The sequence below is a fragment of the Piliocolobus tephrosceles genome, chromosome 16 (assembly GCF_002776525.5).
Source record: "Piliocolobus tephrosceles isolate RC106 chromosome 16, ASM277652v3, whole genome shotgun sequence".
Lineage (NCBI taxonomy): Eukaryota > Metazoa > Chordata > Mammalia > Primates > Cercopithecidae > Piliocolobus > Piliocolobus tephrosceles.
Window position 1 is genome coordinate 24,209,796 of NC_045449.1, and position 19,493 is coordinate 24,229,288.

The 19,493-nt window shown below is 45.0% G+C and overlaps 1 protein-coding gene and 1 non-coding gene across 5 annotated transcripts in view; both read right to left on the reverse strand.

Annotated features, from left to right (window-relative positions):
* Positions 1-1,671: 1,671 nt before the first annotated feature.
* SSH2 (slingshot protein phosphatase 2) overlaps positions 1,672-19,493 on the reverse strand; it is a 314,054-nt gene continuing 296,232 nt past the window's right edge. For 2 of the 4 annotated variants that reach the window (XM_023183933.2, XM_023183931.2), the window contains 2 exons: positions 10,839-11,673; positions 1,678-8,659 (listed from right to left, as the gene is read on the reverse strand). In XM_023183933.2, the coding sequence (XP_023039701.1) occupies positions 6,569-8,659; positions 10,839-11,673 (2,926 nt within the window). In that variant the 3' untranslated portion in view covers positions 1,678-6,568. Of the gene's footprint in view, positions 8,660-10,838; positions 11,674-19,493 lie in introns of all 4 variants that reach the window. The other 2 variants (XM_023183934.1, XM_023183932.2) reach the window with 2 other exon arrangements.
* Positions 15,686-15,793, reverse strand: LOC111520863. Its single transcript, XR_002724783.1, has one exon. It is a non-coding gene; the product is annotated as a U6 spliceosomal RNA (small nuclear RNA).

Genomic DNA, 19,493 nt, shown 5'->3' on the forward strand with positions numbered 1-19,493 from the left:
AAAAAAAAAAAAAAAAAAACAATCCTCTAGGCTGGTCGCGGGTGGCTAATGCCTGTACTCCCAGCACTTCGGGAGGCTGAGGCAGGTGGATCACCTGAGGTCAGGAGTTTGAGACCAGCCTGGCCAACATGGCAAAACCCCATCTGTACTAAAAATACAAAAATTAGCCAGGTGTGGTGGTGCACACCTGTAATCCCAGCTACTCAGGAGGCTGAGACACAAGAATTGCTTGAACTTGGGAGGCGGAGGTTGCAGTGAGCTGAGATCATGCACTGCACTCCAGCCTGGGTGGCAGAGTGAGACTCTGTCTCAAAACACACACAACACAAAAACAAAAAACAATCCTCTAAGGTGGGTACTGTTATTATCTCTATTTAACAGTTGAGGAAATGGAGCCACAAAGAGGTTAGGTGACTTACCCATCACAACCTCAACAGGTAGTTGATGTAGCTATGATTCTTACCCACGTGGTCTGGCATCTGGTCCATGCCTTTCAGCAGCATGCATTTCTATCTCTCCCTGAAGGACAGTGCCACTTTATCTCACAAGTGCTGAGCTAAAGCGTAACAGAGTTTATACTGTGTGGCACAGAGGGAAGGATGCCTGGAATGAATTAAAAAACTGGTTCCAGTCCTGGCTCAATCGCCGTATTTTTACAGGTCTCTGAACAGGATTGGGTCAGATTCTTTCCAACGCTGCGACACTCCTTAGCAGAGTGGGGATTTTATGTGCTGCCTCCTCTGAAATGGCATTTCCCCTACCCCACCCTCCTTCTCTTTAAAGAGAACAAAAGACTCCCTTCTAGAGTGAAGGGCTTGGGACTAGGAAGCAGGAATCCTTCAATGCATGCTCCCTTCAGTTCCATCATCTAGGAAGGGCGGTGCTTTCTGAGTACAGTGATTCAGATATTTGCTTGGGCCTGGCGTAGCTCGGCCCTGCCCTCTAGCCTTCTTCTGGCTGCCAAGGCCTGGCAGAGCTGTGAGTGGGCAGAGTTAAGGCAAGAAGAACCAATCAAGGAAAGGAACTACTTGGGCTTCATGCCTCCCTTTTGAACTGTTAACTCTGAACGGCAATCCATAGAAGACAGTCATAGATTTCATCTTTTAGGAAGCCATTTTCTGGATGAGGTAGCTGGCAACTTAGCCATGATTTGGTCCATCTGCTTTGGCTAGAAAACCAAGACTGAGCTTATCTAGATTGGTCAGGGATCCCAGGGATCCTTAGAATATTTTGTGAAAGCCCTTACCTTCACCATCATGCACTCCAGCTAAAGACCAGCACTGTGCCCCTCCCACTTGATATGGATGATTCAGAATGAAGCAGGTTGACTTTAGTTCAAAGCAGTTTTTCTCTTTTGGGGGGGGGAGCGGGGGAAACTTCAGCAAATTTTGTTAGCAATTGGGAACTGGAAACTGAGCTCTTCCTAGATGATAGCCCTGCCTTGTATGTGATGAATGGCACCACTAAATATCTCAAGATGTTCATGTCCCATTTTTAGAAATTTTTCAGTGGGCTGAGGTGTTTCATTTATTTTTGGGGGCTCAGCTCTCTCTTCAGGGTGACATGATTGGGATCATTGAAAACTACTGCTGTTCACTGTGTTTCCTCTTCTGACCCTCCCTCTTTCTCCAGCACCTCCCTCCTTTATTGCATCTGATGAAGTAGTACACGTTTCATCTTCAAAATAAAAATTTATTCAATCTGTAACAAGAACATTGAATCTGCACATTTGCGCACAAGTTCACATTTAAAAACAGCGGAGCACATCAGTAATAAAAAAATCTATGATACAAGTGGAACATCCCAACCACCAGGAAGATTAAGGAAGGAGATGAGACCACTCTATATTCTGCTTCAAATGCCTCAAAAAGGTCCCAGAGATTCCAGGGAGCACCTGCTTTAATAAAATGTGAGCATAAAAGTTTGGGGTGGCTTGGGGCAAAGGTAACAGTCAGAAGGAGAGTCTTCTGGACTTGTTTTCCATGTTAGAACAAGTCCTGCAAAACAAAGCAGAAAGAAAAAAAAAAAAAAAAAGAAAAGGCACCTTTAGATATGCCAAGCAAACCAAAACCCAACAAAACGTAAAATTCAAACATTTCCCTGTGGGCTTACAAGCACTTCAGGGCCAGTTACCCAGTTTTTAGTTTGGGTATTAGCTCTGCATGTGTACACAGGACGCTGCCACCAGCATTGCTTTGAGGACACAGATGGCAGCACCAGTCAAATGCCTCTTAGGGGATCTTCAAGCTGATTAAGGATGATTCCAGTTTATAAATCCTATCCTAGATCTCTGGGGCACTGAGAAAATGAGGCTGGTTATCTTCTCATAGCAGGAACCAGGGCTAGTCACCCTCCATTTCCAGGCTGGAAAAATACAGAAGCACCTTGCAATAGCTCTTCATGGCATCAAGGGACCCCACACCCTGGGAGAAGGGTTAGGAGTGTGCAGCGTCCTGCTTTGGTAGCAGGCCTTTTCCTAATATGGGTGTCGTCAGAGGAGTTGAGGCAGCAAATATGCTTGTGTCTAATACATGCCTTGATCTTTTAGTTAGGAAAGGAAAACAAAGTCCAAGATGCTTTTAAGTTGGATTGATGCTGAAACAGCTAAAATTTCATCTTATCCACCATCAAAAGCAAAACAAAATTAAACAAAATGACACTAGCCATTCACCATTACAACCATCACTATAAGACACACCATCACTGAGGAAATGACAACTATTTCCATAGAGAGTGCTGGATGGGAGGGCAGGACATAGATGGAAGTCAGCTTCAGGGTATACCCACTTATTCACAAGGGCTGACCATGATGGCACTGCTCTGCATGAGGACTCACAGGACAGCTAGGGCACTGATGCCTGCAGGACTGTGTGGCCGACAAGATGATGCACATTTTAATATTCAAAATGTAAACAAAGTATCCACAAATAGTCCAAAAAAGCCAAAGAATGGCTTTATTTAAAATTTTTTAAATGCCCTTAAAAGTGACTTTTTGCATAATGCGTTCTTAAAAAAAGAACTCTTACAAAAACATTTTTACCAAACATGCCTAGATCACTTCAGAACTGAAATTCTCAGATGAAACAGGTGAACACTTCTGTGACCTGCTACATCTCAGAAGCTTCTTATAGGAAGCTTTGGGTTTACCCAACAGCATCTGTCTGGGGCCTGTGAGCAGGGGGGCTCAAAGCCTGGGGCACTGAGATCTTCAGGCTGTCCTTGGAGCTCTGGGTAGTTAGAAAATTAGAAAGAGGAACTATCAGTAGGGATAAAGACAGAACCAGGAAATCCAACCTGTCTCAAGCCTCCTCAGAACCAGGAAAATACTAAAGATCCTGAAGAGACTGAGACGATAGGAATGATCCCAAACATTTAGAATCTGAAAGGCAACTAAAATTAAGAGAGATGAGTATTACAGTACTATAGTACCACATGTCTACTAGAGTAGCCATTACTCCTGGGTGTTTCCAAAAATCAAGAAAGGTTGAGGTTTCCCTTTCTACTGACCAGGTTCAGCTCAAGTTCTGTATGCTTCTGGAACTTTTACCCCATGCATCAAAACATCAACTCTTTTTACATATGTACATATGTGTACACATGCACACACACTCCTCCAAAATAAGTGAGAGTCTATTGGTGGTTGAGAGAAAGAGAGAGAGAGATAGGCAGACACTGGGCAAGAGTCAAAGTGTTTCTTATTCATCTTTGCCAGTCTATCTGCTCTTTCAGGTCTGGGCTTTCCATGCACAGAAGAAAAGGGAAAGAGGCCACTGGAGATTATAAAAGAGTCTGAAGAGAAGACAGTCTGCAAAGTCCTTGACAGTTCATTACGCACCTCCCCTGGACACTGCTCAGCTATGTAAATAACCCAGGAACACCCAATTCTGGGAGTCTGAAAAGGCTGGCAAAAACTCCTTGGCATGGTTGAATTACAGACACTTTGCAGAAAATATTTATTTAGGCAGGTAAATTAAACGATAAAAAAAAATGTAATTATAAAAAGGCAGAAAGACTTTCCTTCGCTCTTAAAATTTTTTTTTTCCCCACAGCATTAGTGGGTTTTGTCCCATCTTTGTTGTTATTTAATGCAATGAGTGAATATTAAACACAGTGGAGGGGAGAAGAGGGAAAAGTCCAAAACTCTGGTCCTGCTTGTACCTCTTAGTGTGTGGGATGTCATCATGGTAAGGGGTTACCATGAGTGGATGCCACTCTCTTAACTTCCAGGCAAATCCTCTCCCCACCCTGCCACAATTTCCTGCCCTTCCCCATCGTATTGGTGGTGGAACTGCTTCAAGAAGGCAGGGCATTCTAGATGGAAGAGCCCTGGAAATCCATAACCCTGTCTCAAGCCTCTTCACATTAGTTCATACCACCTAACAAAACACTTTACAACACACAAATATCCAGGAATCACAAAACTGTGTGGACGATACACTTGAACATTTAAGGAAACTACTGAGCAACACCACAGGGTACACATAGACACTACACCATAAAGATGCTTTTAGCAAGTGGTTTCTGTCCAGCCCGCCTCCTGGCAGTGATATCAGACCCAACCTTGGCTTCCACACAACTTCACAGCTCCTCTTAAGCCCCAGTGGCCCCGTCTACCTTTTCTGCATCTTTTGGGTTACCCTGCCATCTGCCCCCACCAAACTCTGGCCTCTGACATCACGCTGACAGTCTGTGCATCTGTATTTTCCTCTCAGTGTTGTGACGAGCCAAAAACCTGTCTCCAGTCTGTACTCAGTCAATCCTCAGTTATGTGGACATCAACGAAAGCTAACAGAAAGCAAATCTGCAAGCCTCTTCAGTTTTAATGAGCTGCAGAGGTGTTTCATGCTAGACTAAATCTGTCTTCTGTAAGAAGCTACAAGAGGCTTGTTTATGGCAGGTGCTGCTGCATTAAGGATCTCCACAACAGTAGCAAAGCGACAGCATCCTAAATGGAGTCACTGTGGGCACTTGCCCCTGGCTGAGGCCTCCCCTGTGGCCTTTAGCCTCCACTAGAAGCTTCCACTCTGAGCAACTCACATATACTTCCTGGCTGTGGTTGAGATACTGGCAAACAATGTTCTGGGATTTCAGTCTCAGAAAGAAATCAGCTTTCAGTCGTGCTGTGACCTAATGGGAGCCTTTAGGGGTGTCTCTGAGGAAGAAGTTACTAATGCATAATTTGGCAGGAGCTGGTGATTAGAAGTCTCCATTTAAACAACTACAACCACCATCAACATACTGTACAGATTCCTATCAACACCCAACAGTTTTATTTCTGGTGTCTGTGTGTTTTCCAGTTGCAACTCTACTCCTTCTTAAAAAGAATAAATCAAAAATACCCTACATAATGAACAACAAGACACTGTAAGACAGTGACAATATTATGTACATAAATACTGTGTACAAACTTTAGAGAAATGACAAACCTTCCAGGAAAAGGAAAAAAAAGTGTTAACAGTGATAATACCGAAAATAAAATATTGCATTCAATGGATGTTAAACATATGTAATGTTAACAATTCAAATATAATCTATGAAATTTAAAAAAATAGGCAGCATGGGGACAACAGCATGGGGAAGGAAAATAAACTGGAAGAAAATATGGCCATTAAACTCAGAAGGCCCAAAGAATTATTCAAGTAATGGAAGGGTTAAAACCCTACATATGTATTCATTTTACAAGAACACACTGACTTTCGATTGCTGCTTTTCAAACATGTCACTGTTGTTTTCAGTTGGGAGGACACTGCAGAGCACATTTTTCTGGTAGGGAGAGCCAAGATGCCCATCTGTGTGGATCCACCAACCCAGCAGTTTCTGGGCAGCAGCCTCTCCACCCCCAACTTTATGTCTTCCTCCTCTTATCATGCTTTCCTCTACAGAAGACCACTTGGATTTGGGGTCCTGTTTTAATTTCAAAAATAATTTTCTTGGGGAAGAAACTATATGATAAATTTGCAGAGCTGGCCATTATCATGCCTTACTGTAGTGATACGCTCTGGAATACTGGAAGATCCTCTTTTAAAGCAAAGCAGAACCTGCCTCCTTCAGGAACTCTAAAGGGCTGCAGCTGGACAAAGGCTGAGAGCCCTCTGACTTCTGGCTGCCCTTTAGCCCATTCGATGCCTCAGGTCTGGAAACCAAACCATCATCACAAAGGCAGGGGAACATTTCCAATTCCCAGCTTTATCTCCACCCCTCCGAATCTGTTTCCTTCCCTCAATCCAGGAACCATGCCTTTTCTCAGAGGGCAAAATGAGAGGCAGGTGGCCGCTGACTGAAAAACAGCAATTTGCCTTTGATAAAGGTGTTCTCTGAAAATGACTTTTTTGAGGTTTGATTTTTTTTAAATAAAAAATGATAAACGGTCTTGCCATCCAGATCAAGCTCTCTTTCCCCTTACATATACACACACATACACACTGAAAACCCAAACCCTGCATGCGCCAGAAACAGTAAAATGACCAAAATATTATAAAATTAACCAATAAAGTGCATGTTCCTTACATATTACACCTGCCCCTTTTACAAACATTTCTTCTAGAAAGTCACATGTGTAGGCTCAGAATCACATGGTATTATAGAAGGGGTTGGTTGTCCGTTTTTTGTCATTTGCCTTTTTCAGTCTCCTAAGGGGGTGAGTTCTGCCGTGTTGCTGACGGGGTGCCACGGCCAGCCCTGGAGCTGGGCATGCACACTGCAGTCCCTGGGTCTGTAGCATGGGAAGGCCTCCTTCAGAACTAGTCAATTCAGGTCCTGCCCTGGGAAGCAAACACTGCTGACTGGAACCAAATTCTTTGGCATACTGCACAAGGGGCCTCTCCACTGGCTTGCTCTGCACAATACACTCTGTTGTTGTGAGCTGTTCTACAAAATACTTAGTGGGCTCTGGGTTGTGGGGGACACCTGGGCTTTTTAGGGACTCTTGGTCCTCCATGGTGTGCATGCCTGAGTCTGTTCTGAGGAAAGGCTGAAGCAGTTTGAGATGACGGGATTCACAGGAGGCAGGCTCCCTCTCTGGTAAGCAGTCTTTACAGAGGTCCAAGTAACCTAATTTGGCGAGAGAAGCGGAGCGCCTCATTTGGGATGGTTTGGTGAGCCCTGCCTGGAAAACCACTCGAGACTCGATCTCTTTAGCACGCTCCTTCACCACACCGGGGCTGTGGCTGAGACCCTTTATGTTTTCACTACTAGAGCTATGTGGGAGTCGACAGGCTACAGGCAATGGGTCCAGTTTCTCCTGTAACTCCCCGGTGTTGTCACCAAGTTTGCTAATTAAACTTAGGTCTGTGCTACTTAGCTGGGAGTCCTTATATGGCACCTCACTGCCACTGGAGAGAGGGCTCTCCTGACTTTCTTCCCAGCTAACCTGTTCTGCAGAGGGCTCATCTGTGGTGCTGCTCTGCTCTGTGAAGCCCTCCAGGTGAACCATAGTCTGGGGATGCAGGTAATCCAAACTGGCAGACAGTAAGTGGGTTGTATGACTGACAAAAGGTGTCGCTGTCTCCAGGGCTGTTGACAGGCTGCTGCCTCTGTCTTCAGGGCTACTCAGCGTGGAGGTCGGGTGGTCAGTGGGCCTGTTGTTCTCAGGAGAGGAAGAATGAGGCGGAGGTAGCACTTGGGGGTGCAGAGAAACCTGGTTGGGGTCCAGAGTCCTGTTTAGATTTTCATCCAGTGTGCAGAGCACAGTGACAGATTTTTCCACGTTCACTTTCCTTAGTCCTTGCTCTCCACTCTTCTCACCGGTGGCTATTTCACTCCCTGGCCCAGTGTGATTGGGTGATGTAACTGTGTGGGTATACTCAATTATTTCTACCCTCTTGGGAAGGGGAAGAGGGACTGCCTGTGTCTCAGACTCCTGGTATGGAATCACAGTCCTCATATCCTTCAGGACGCCTTCCTGCTGTGTTCCAGTATCTGACCCTGGGCCCTCCTGAGGAGCTGGCAAGTGGTCAAACTCCAGCACCTTGGGAGCTGGAACACTGGCATTCTGCTCAGAAGGGGACAGTGAGCCAGCCTCAGGCCCACTGTATTTCCCTTTGCCTTTGCTCATCTCTGGTTCCCTGGGGACAAATGAATGTTCTGGGGTGGCTTCATCACTTTTCCCTTTTGGTGCCAGGTCTGCCACACAAGAATCATTCTTTGAATTCTTACGCGTGGACAATGAGGTACATGTTGAGGCAGCACCATGATGCTCTTGCTCCTGCCGTAAGCGCTCTTCGAACTCCAAGGTGGCTCGCCTCACAGACCCAGGGTACCACTTGGCACCTGGGTGCATCCCTGAGCCCTGGAGCTCTTGTTCCTCCTCAGCTGGTTCCCCTTCTTCCAAGTCTGCGGTAGATGAGTGTGTGGTTAGGCAGCCTTCTGGGTTGCACATCCCTGAGTCTTTGGCTAGTTCAGGCTGGGCTGTGCAGGAGCCCTCGTCTTGCTCCAGATGTCCAGGTTTGCTCTCTGGGGTCTGGGCCCTCTCAAAGAGCAGCTCATGTATGCTGTTCTTCTTTGGTGTATGGCATGGGTTGGATAAGATGTCTCCTTTCAGTTGAATCTGTCCAACTCCTTGACTGATGGACTCAATTTCAGTGACAATTTCTTTGACTGAAATTGCATTTTCCAAGTGAGACTGCATGAAGATGTCTGGGCTGACCAGTTCTGAAATTGCCTAAGAAGAGAAAGTAGTGAGAAGATTATGGCAAATTGTAGTCTAACTGAAAATGCTGGATTTTCTGCTCTTTAATCCTCTGATCCAGGACAACCTATCTGACTGTGAGAATACAAATCATGGAGTGCCTGGGACCATACTCTGCCCATCTGTTTTGTCAGACTACAAGAAAAAACTGGATTCATCAAGGCTAGACATAACATTTGTTATAGGTTGTGTTATTCTCTACTAAACTTTCTGTTCTGTTTACTCAAGAAGAATTCCAATCCAAAACTTTAATGAACAGCAAATATTTTTGGAGTCTCCTATAATCTATATTTTCCTAAGACTATGAGCCTCCAGGATTCAGGCCACACTGTAGTAAATGAAACCTTTCCCCCATGGCCTATCAACTTTCAGTTTAATCCTAACCTGAGGGAAAGAGTTCCATTCAAGGGCTAAGATACGTCCTTAGATATGTCCCGGTGATAGAGCTAGATGGACGAAGCTATCATTTGATTTCTGATTTGGAGACTCACTGCTCTCTTCACTCCTCTGTCTTGCTAGCTTTCACCCACATCCTCTCACTGCTTCCGCTAGCAGCAGCATCCCAGTCCCTACAAGCAGGGAGAATGCACTGTCTGACTACCCAATCTCTAAGTTTCACATGGTTCCTTCTGGGAAAGGTTTACTTGGCTTACACAGTCACATGCCTTAGCAAACTTAGAAACCATAACTCTCTAATATTTTACTATTTTACCAGCTATAAATTCCCAGATGGATTTAGAACAAGGCCAAAGAATAGTGACCAATGCAAAATCAAGTCCTACTGTAAAAAAAAAAAAAAAACAACAACAGAAGAATCTCAAAATCTGGGAATAGCCCTTGGATACCTCTTAAAGTAGTATCATTATGAGTATCAATCTAGTTAACATTTTTATAAGCCTTCAAAGTATATTTCCCTGGAACTGTTCTGGCCTTTCTCCTTCAAAAGAGAGTCAGAGTTAGTATAATCTAACAGGGTCAGTAATGCCTTTGGGGGAAATGTGCCATGACATCAGGCAGAGGCAAACTTGCCAAGACTGGGAGAGAAGCCACAGTGGGCCCTGTATGTGCATGGGCCATGGAGGGAGTGCTCATATGACCAGGGACTGTGGAGAAGGCTATTTCTGTCAGTGCTGCTATAGTCACTGGTCCAAAGGAGAGCACAAGCATTCTGCCTTCTCAGTAGAAAGGAAACAGAGGCACAGCTTTGGGGGTGATGAAAAGACAGAAGCAGAGGCAAGAATCACAGTGGGGTAGTTAAGGAGAGAGAACAAATCGTTAATGGACAAAGTGGTAAATATAAGCAGACAGACATCAGGAGATGCAAAGAATCTATGATTAGGTCCACTAAAATCATTAAGTGAAGTTTGGTATGTTAGAGTAAATCTGTCACAGTTTATTCCCCAACTACTATATTGTATTGATTTAAGTATTTAAGATGTCAGAAGTATCAAAATATGAATAACTTGTGAGTCTTAGAATTGATGTGACACAGTGATTCTTTCCCTGGTTTGAGATGGCTTGTAAGAGCTCCTATGCCACACAGAATTTTAGGATTCTGTCTGCTGGCAAATTCCTTTCCTTTTGATTCTCTCTCTCTCTCTCTTTCTTTTTTTGAGATGAAGTCTCACTCTGTTGCCAGGCTGGAGTGCAGTGGCGCAATCTTGGCTTACTGCAACCTCCGCCTCCTGGGTTCAAGCGATTCTCCTGTCTCAGCCTCCCAAGTAGCTGGGACTACAAGCACACGCCACCACGCCCAGCTAATTTTTGTATTTTTAGCAGAGATGGGGTTTCACCATGTTGGTCAGGATGGTCTCAATCTCCTGACCTCGTGATCCACCTGCCTCGGCCTCCCAAAGTGCTGGGATTACAGGTGTGAGCCCCCGTGCCCGGCCATCTTTGGGCTTCTCATTGTTCAGCCAGGACACTTGTTTTTGGCTCACTCCTTCCTCTGTCATCCCCTCTTAGAAGTGCTTCCAATGACACCAGAAAGGTAAATTCCTAAAAGGCAAATTCTTTAAAAAATATTTAAACCCTAAGTTTTCAAGGAAAATCTCAGCCAGATTCTCCATCAAAAATAAACATAACAGAATCCCAAATACTTTACCTTTGAAGAGAACTTCATTAGGTGGAAAACTATAAAGACAATTTTTACCTTTGACTGTTCCTCATCCATTGAAGATTCTTCTGATGCATGGGGAGTATTACTCAAAGAGCTGCTTCTCTGGTCATCAGCGGTCACTTTGGAAGGGGCTACTTCTACCACTGACAGTCGACAGCTCTCACTCCTTCCTCCACCCAGTTCCTCCATCCTTGAATGGGAAAAAGATCGTGACCGGGTTTCTTGGGAGAGCTCCACAAACTTCTCTAGGGCACTAAAAAAGTCAATGCGATCTGTACTGAAATCTGAGATTTCAGTCTGGCAACTAGGTTGGGGGCTTGGTGACTCAGGATCAGGGGACATGGGGAGGTCTTTCAGTCGAGATGTCAATTCTTCCATAGGCAGTAGGTGGACATTCATGTCTGCTTTCAGGGCGTCTGTCTCCAAATCTTCCACTGTTAAGTCTGGAAACTTGTTGGCCATTTCTGGGACATGTCCAGGCTGAATTAAGGCTTTGGATGCATGGCAGTTGTCAAGAGGAAATTTTGATTCATTCAGACAACACCCTGATGAACATCCATTGATGTCATTCAAGTTTAATTCATCCTCAATCTGTCCAGCATGAAATTCCGTAGAAGTAAACTCCAAGCAGATCATTCTTTCTTTGGTACACAGGCCTTTCTGATTTGCATCTTGTGGGACCACATGTTCCACAAAGACAGGAGGTATGGGTGGGTGACTCTCCATGGTCTTCACCTCAGCAATCTGGTCTGCTGAGGTGGTGATCTCCTTCTTGTTGAGTTCTAGCCCAGGTTTGCAGATGGGTTCGTGGTGGTCTGAGAGGTCACTATCTGAATGAGATCTCCATAGTTTGTTATGCCGCTGTTTGCTGTGGAGGACATACACAGGAAATATCTTAATCTGGTTTGTAAAGATAATCAACACCCTCCCAGGAAAACACTCCCAGATAAATCTTAACTTGTAAAAACGCTTTGTTATTGCTCAGTGGACTAGGCAATAAACGTTTGAAAAGACACTCAATTTAATAGCAAAAAACAAAGCAAAACAACAACAAATGAGTGTGAGATTTTTTTTACCTATCAGTCTGACAGGAATTAAAATGGTTGGTAATAGCCAGTGTTGATGATGGTATGGCTAAACAAGCCCTCTCATATATTGGTAGGAGTGTGAATTCAAAATTTTTGTTTTTTGTTTTTTTTTTTCAGACAGAGTCTCACTTTGTTGCCTATGCTGCAGTGCAGTGGCATAATCTCAGCTCACTGCAACCTCTGCCTCCCAGGTTCAAGCAATTCTCCCACCTCAGCCTCCTGAGTAGCTGGGATTACAAGAACATGCCACCACGCCTGGCTAATTTTTGTATCTTTAGTAGAGACGGGGTTTCGCCATGTTGACCAGGCTGGTCTTGAACTTCTGACCTCAAGTGATCTGCCCATATTGGCCCCCCATCACACCCAGCTGAACTGTAGATTTTAAAGACTGAAATCTGGCAATAGCTCTCCAAATTTAACACTTTCACCAACATTTCTTCCTTAATAAATTTTTCTTGGAGGAATGCTATTACACGTGCACACAGATATCCATATGGCCAGGTGAGGTGTCTCACACCAGTAATCCCAGCACTTTTTAGGAGGCCGAGGCGGGTGGATTGCTTGAGCCCAGGAGTTCGAGACCAGCCTGGGCAACATGGTAAAACTCTATCTCTACAAAAATATAAAAAACTATCCAGGTGTGGTGGCATATGACTGTAGTCTTAGCTACTTAGGGGGCTGATGCGGGAGGACTGCTTGAGCCCAGGAGGGTGAGGCTGCAGTGAGCTGAGATTGCGCTACTGCACCCAGCCTGGGTGACTGAGCAAGACCTTGTCTCAAAAAAATAAAAAATAAAGAAAGATATATAAAGGTATTTACTGGCCGGCTGCCGTGGCTCATGCCTGTAATCCCAGCACTTTGGTAGGCTGAGGCGAGCGGATCGCTTGAGGTCAGGAGTTCGAGACCAACCTGGCCAACATGGTGAAACCCCGTCGCTACTAAAAATACAGATTAGCTGGGCGTGGTAGCGGGTACCTGTAATCCCAGCTACTCAGGAGGCTGAGACAGGAGAATTCCTTGAATCTGGGAGGCAGAGGTTGCAGTGGGCCGAGATTGCACCAATGCACTCTAGCCTGGGCGCCAGAGCGAAACTCCATCTCAAATAAACAAACAAACAAACAAAGATATTTACTATGACTATTTGTGATACTAAAAGACGAGACACCAAACAACAACAACAAAAAAGGATTTACATTATAATCCATACAACTATATGCTGTGAAGCTGTTAAAAACTGTCAGGTCTACAGAAGTCTTCTGTGATAAGAAAAAAAAAAGAAAAATTAAAAGGGGAAAAAAAACCTGTCAGGTATTTTAGTGGAATGATATACAAGGTATACTATTAAGTAAAAAAGAACCTCAAACACATTTGAAATTAGTGTCTATATTAGAATAATATACTCTTAAATAATATACACTCTTAAAATAATATACACTCTTAAACAGTTCCCAAAACCCCAGCCAAAAGAGAAAGGTGGCCCTGTGGATGGTCAGGTTCATCTGCCCAGGAAACAGGTCACTAAGTGTGGTCCTTGGGGGTGTGGTCTCCATGACTTACAAGCTGATGAGGAGTTACCAAACCGCAGGGTGGAATGGGAAACTCAGCCCAAAACAACTTGCCCTGGGCTCTGGGCCACGCCTGGGCTCTGCCGAGTCATGCTCAGGCGCCTGCACTAATGTGACCCCGTTTGTTCTCAACTCTGCACCTGCTCTCAGCTCCCCCTGCCTGTCTGCTGCTTGGGTGGGGCACTCTCTGACTCATGCCTGCACAGAAGAGGGGTGCTTTCCTGGGAAGGAGCAGGTCAATCTTTTTATGAAGACAAGCTGTAATCAATCAGCTGGGAATAAGATGGGGTTTTCACCCTTCCCAAGCTGCATGAGCTCCAGCCACCCCTAGGAGGAGACAACATAACACGTATCTCAAACAAGTGAGTGGCTATGGGGAGGGGAAAGCTAACTGTTTGGATAGGTGGGGCCTAAGTTGTACATTATCACCGACTGAGGCCAGTGGTTTCCTCAGTTTCTTCTCCTATATGCGGCATCCTTGTTTCCTGAAATAAATATGACTCTATTCTCCAATTTCTATCCCTCACCTGTCATGAGGATGTTCAAAACTGCATCAGCTTCTCTCACCCACCACAGTAGGACAATGCCTGGGATGCAAATGCCTGGGGAGACCTCTCAGGGGGGTGGCTGTTCTCACTCTTCTAATAATAGAACAGGCAAATGAGAAGTTTCATGATCCCAAGAACCCTCCAAAGTATGTTTTTGTGTGTGTGTGTTGTTTTTGTTTTTTTGAGACGGAGTCTCACTCTGTCACCCAGGCTGGAGTGCAGTGCCGTGATCTTGGCTCACTGCAAGCTCCGCCTCCCGGGTTCACGTCATTCTCCTGCCTCAGCCTCCCAAGTAGCTGGGACTACGGGCACCCGCCATCACGCCCGGCTAATTTTTTGTATTTTTAGTAGAGATGGGGTTTCACTGTGTTAGCCAGGATGGTTTCCATCTCCTGACCTCGTGATCCGCCTGCCTCGGCCTCCCAAAGTGCTGGGATTACAGGCGTGAGCCACCGCGCCCAGCCCCTCCAAAGCATGTTTTTAAAATTGCCTGCAGATTACTAATCAGTCAGGAGAGAATGAGAGATTGAAGTTATGCTAATAGGAAGCAACAGTGCATGTTTCAGAGGAAGTCTGACATTGCAGTTGTATAACCAGCATGGATTTCCTTCTCTTCCTTCGGGAGATAATCATTAGAAAATACTGGGTTGGGGCTCTGGAATTAAACTGACACTTGTAAAAGAGAGAGTGAAAAAAAAGCCAATCTAAAGATAGGTCTGATGCTGCTGCCTTGTTTTCATTTTTGCAACAGGACCTGGAGGGAGAATGGCAAGCAGCTGATTCATCTCCGTTGCCTGTGAAATGCTGCTACTCCACGTGTAGCTTCTCACTCAGGGGTCCCCTCCTCACTCCTCCCCACTCAGGCATAACCTCCATCCTGAATTTTGTGCTTATCATTCCCTTTTTTTTCTTTATAGTGTCAACATGGTTTGTTCTTAATACTGCTTTGTTTTGCATGTCTTGAACTTTATATAAATGGTATCCCACTGTGTGTATTCTTCCTCAATGGATTTTTTTAAAGGATTCATCACTGTGTATAAAGGTAATCCACAGAGTGTAATGAGTATGCCACAACTTATTTCCCTTCTGTTGGTTCAAGCAATTATCCTGCCTCAGCCTCCAGAGTAGTTGGAATTATAGGCATGCGCCACCATGCCCGGCTAATTTTTGTATTTTTAGTAGACACGGGGTATCACCATGTTGGACCAGGCTGGTTTCAGACTCCTGACCTCAAGTGATCTGCCTACCTCAGCCTCCCAAAGTGTTGGCATTACAGGCATGAGCCACCACGCCTGGACTCATCATGTTTTAGTCGGTTACACTAAACTGTTTTCCAATGAAGCTTTGTCCTGAGACAGTTTACTCTAACACTTCATCACTGGTAGGAATAGATGTAATATGTTAAGATCATATCTATTATTTTAAACTGTTAAATTTTAAACTCAGTCGACTCCCCACCTCCCACCCCCTTCCAGGCAGGCAGCAAATAAACAGCTTGCCAAAAAGGAACTTTAGAGTTGGTCTATATCCTGGATGATATAACCAAGTCTCAGATCCTTTTCCCCCTTGAGTGGCCTCTGACCTGAATTTGGATTCATAAAAAGACAGACATACATAAGGTGATTAGGTCGTTCTGGGAAAGAATTGGCCTTTTACCTAGGTTAATGAACAAGAGGAAATTTTATCTTTATTTTTACATATTTTTAAGTTGTCAGCCTTGTGCAGGGGCCATGCCAGTCTTCTCTGTATAGTTCCAATTTTAGTATTTGTGCTGCCCAAGTGAGCACAAGAAGAAGGAAATTTAAATGACAGATGCATAAAGTGTCCCATCATCTTGCTTCCACTTTCATATTGTTACATGTTTGGTGAAACATCAATTCTGAGAAAGTTATATAAAGGAAAAGGCTGCTAAAAACGGAGTACTTGCGCCTGTAATGTGGCTACTCAGGAGGCTAAAGCATGATGATCAGTTTGATTACTTGAGCCTAGGAGTTGAGTGAGACTAGCCTGGGCAATATAGACATTGTCTCTTCAAAGAAAACAAAGACAGCCAGGAGTTATAGTAAAATCAGGCTGTCTATAGTTACTTTTTAGGGTGTTAGGCAGCCTGTATAAAGGAAGAGAAAAAGCATTACCTGAATATTTTTTTGTGTGTGATGTGCATCACCCAAGATGCTTTAAGATTATTTAACTGGAAAGCTAGTAAGAAAATCCTTTTAAATCTCAATTGCTCTTGGCTGACCAGGAGTCCACGTCTTTCCTTCTCAGGTTGCCTGCTGCCAGCTGACCAATGTGTACTAGCTAACTAGACCTCTATGTCTCCACCAGCAAAGTCAGGGTAAAAGACAACCCTGCCTCCTCTGGCCCTTGTGACGGGGCAATCAAAGAATCAAAACTGACATTTATGAGGAAACGTGACACAGACTCTCCCTGGTCACCACCCAGTTTTTCTTCCTTGCCCCCTATACACTGAAACCTAATACCACAGACACACGGTCCAGCTTGCAAATGGTCTGCTTGAAATCTAAACCTGTCTAATGGAACATAAATCTGCCAGATACCTGCAGGATCAGAGTGCAGAATAACAAACAGTGCTGCTAGCAGTTTAATGGAGTTTCAAAACACAGGCACACACACAGACACACCCCACCTCCCTCCTCTTGTTTTGCTCCCATCCCCCATCTATAAAAACAGAAAAAATAAAATCATATATGAATACTATAAGGTTTATGATACCCTTCTTTTTAGATCTAAAGGGAAATATTAAACATTAGCCTTCTCCAGGCTCTTAATGATATACATTAAGAGGTACAAAAAGTACCTTGTATTTCAGAGGGGCTTGGCCCATACCCTCATACTCTGATTAAGACTGTTACAAATTCATAAATCAGTACAGGAGCCTGGTGTCACTTTGAAAACTTCTCTTCTACTAAGGTCAAAGCGCTAAGTGAATGCCCTCAAACAGAGAGCTGCCACCTCAAATTAAACACCCAGGGCCACCCTGGCTAACCATGGAGCTAGAGAATGCTAGGATCAGGGCTCTGCCTCTTCGAGAAAACCACCAGAGGCTTCTTGGGATAAAATATAAAATGCAAGATCTAAACACTTGGACAGGAAATGGACTTTTTCTACAAACAATGAGTGAGATTTTTCTAAGGATTTTCCTCTCCTGCTTACCTAAATGGCAAGGCTTGATAGAGCTTCGTACAGTCATAGGAGTCTGGGGATTTTTTTCTTTGCTCTTCTAAGCAGGCGATCTGGAGTGGCACTTTAGTGCTGGGTGAGTCTGCTGGGCCTATTCACTTGCCAGTTAGCCTACAAGTGCCATGGTTTCCTAGTAACACATCATAGATTGCAGACCCTAACAGCTATATATCCAACAGCCATTTTTCTTCCTGTCAGAGCCTGATTTGATTTGGGTGTTCACTATCCCATGGGTTCAGGAAATGTGGCACTTCCCTAGACCCAGAGGATAAATATGAATACGCTGTTTTTTTGTTTTTTGTTTTTTTTTTGAGACGGAGTCTCACTTTGTTGCCCAGACTGGAATGCAGTGGCATGATCTCGGCTCACTGTAAGCTCTTGTCTCCCAGCTTCATGCCATTTTCCTGCTTCAGCCTCCCGATTGGCTGGGACTACAGGAGCCCCCCCACCATGCCCAGCTAATTTTTGTATTTTTAGTAGAGACGGGGTTTCCCCATGTTGGCCAGGATGGTCTTGACCTCCTGACCTCGTGATCTGCCCACCTTGGCCTCCCAAAGTGTTAAGATTACAGGCATGAGCCACTGCTCCTGGACTTTTTTTTTAAAGACAGAGTTTTGCTCTTTTGCCCAGGCTGGAGTGAAGTGGCATGATCTCGGCTCACTGCAACCTTTGCACCTTGGGTTCAATGATTCCCCTGCCTCAGCCTTCCGAGTAGCTGGGATTTGTAGGTGCCCACCACCACACCTGGTTAATTTTTGTAGTTTTAGTAGAGATGGAGTTTAGCCATGTTGGCCAGACTGGTCTCGAACTCCGGACCTCAAGTGATCCACTTGCCTCGGCCTCCCAAAGTGCTAGGATTATAGGCGTGAGTCACTGTGCCCAGCTGTGAATATGTTTTATCCAGTCCTGGAAATTCTGTTTTCTTGGCCACATGACCCAGTCCTGGCCAATGGGTGGGGAGCTTTTGGGGAAGGTCTTCCTATCCAGTTTAAATGCCCCTTTTCTTCAGCCAGATGCTGTACAATTTACAGATACCTAGAGATGTGGCAGACATCTGGTAGTCATCAGATAACCTCAAGGACCAAGCTGTTAACTAAGGAAGGTGGAACCGAAAGCTGTAGAACACCAGAGTCCATGATTACCACTGAGCCATTACAGACAGTACTTCTGTGTTTGTTTTTTTTTTTTTTTTTTTTTTTTGAGACAGAGTCTCGCTCTGTCTCCCGGGCTGGAGTGCAATGGCCGGATCTCAGCTCACTGCAAGCTCCGCCTCCCAGGTTTACGCCATTCTCCTGCCTCAGCCTCCAGAGTAGCTGGGACTACAGGCGCCCGCCACCTCGCCCGGCTAGTTTTTTGTATTCTTTAGTAGAGACGGGGTTTCACCGTGTTAGCCATGATGGTCTCGATCTCCTGACCTTGTGATTCGCCCGTCTCGGCCTCCCAAAGTGCTGGGATTACAGGCTTGAGCCACCGTGCCCGGCCACTTCTGTGTTTTTTAAAGGAGATAAGTGGTACAACTTATACACTACCTGTAGCTGGGTGTTGGGCCAGATATCTTTTATTTGCCCCTGCAGGGTCCACTCTTCAGCTTTTCCACCCTGTTTGCTGCTGCGGAGACTGATCTACAAACCACAACAACAGGTCCCCCAGTTTTCTGACTTCCAGAGGGTTTGGCTAATGGGGAGTTCTGGAGGAAAGAGAGTAAGGGCAAGGTATTTACTCCTCTAGCTCCCTCAGCATGGGGCTGCCTCAGGCTAGCTGTGTCCCTCTCACAGAAAGCTATTGCTTGCCTCTGAAAGTGCCTTTCTCTAACAAGAGTCTCTTTCCAGGTTCTAGTAACTGCTTCCTCTCTTTTTGGGTCTAGGAGCTGCTTCCAAACAGCCCTGCTGATACAAGACCCTTGATTCCACTACAATGCCATGCTTGTAAATAGTCCCTTTATAAAACCCTCCTCAACAGCCGGGCGCGATGGCTCACGCCTGTAATCCCAACACTTTGGGAGGCCGAGGCAGGCAGATCATGAGGTCAAGAGATTGAGACCATCCTGGCCAACATGGTGAAACCCCGTCTGTACTAAAAATACAAAAATTAGCTGGGAGTGGTGGCACATGCCTGTAGTCCCAGCTACTTGGGAGGCTGAGGCAGAAGAATCCCTTGAATCTGGAAGGCGGAGGTTGCAGTGAGCTGAGATCATGCCACTGTACTCCAGCCTGGTGACAGAGTGAGACTTTGCCTCGATAGATAGATAGATAGATAGATAGATAGATAGATAGATAGATAGAT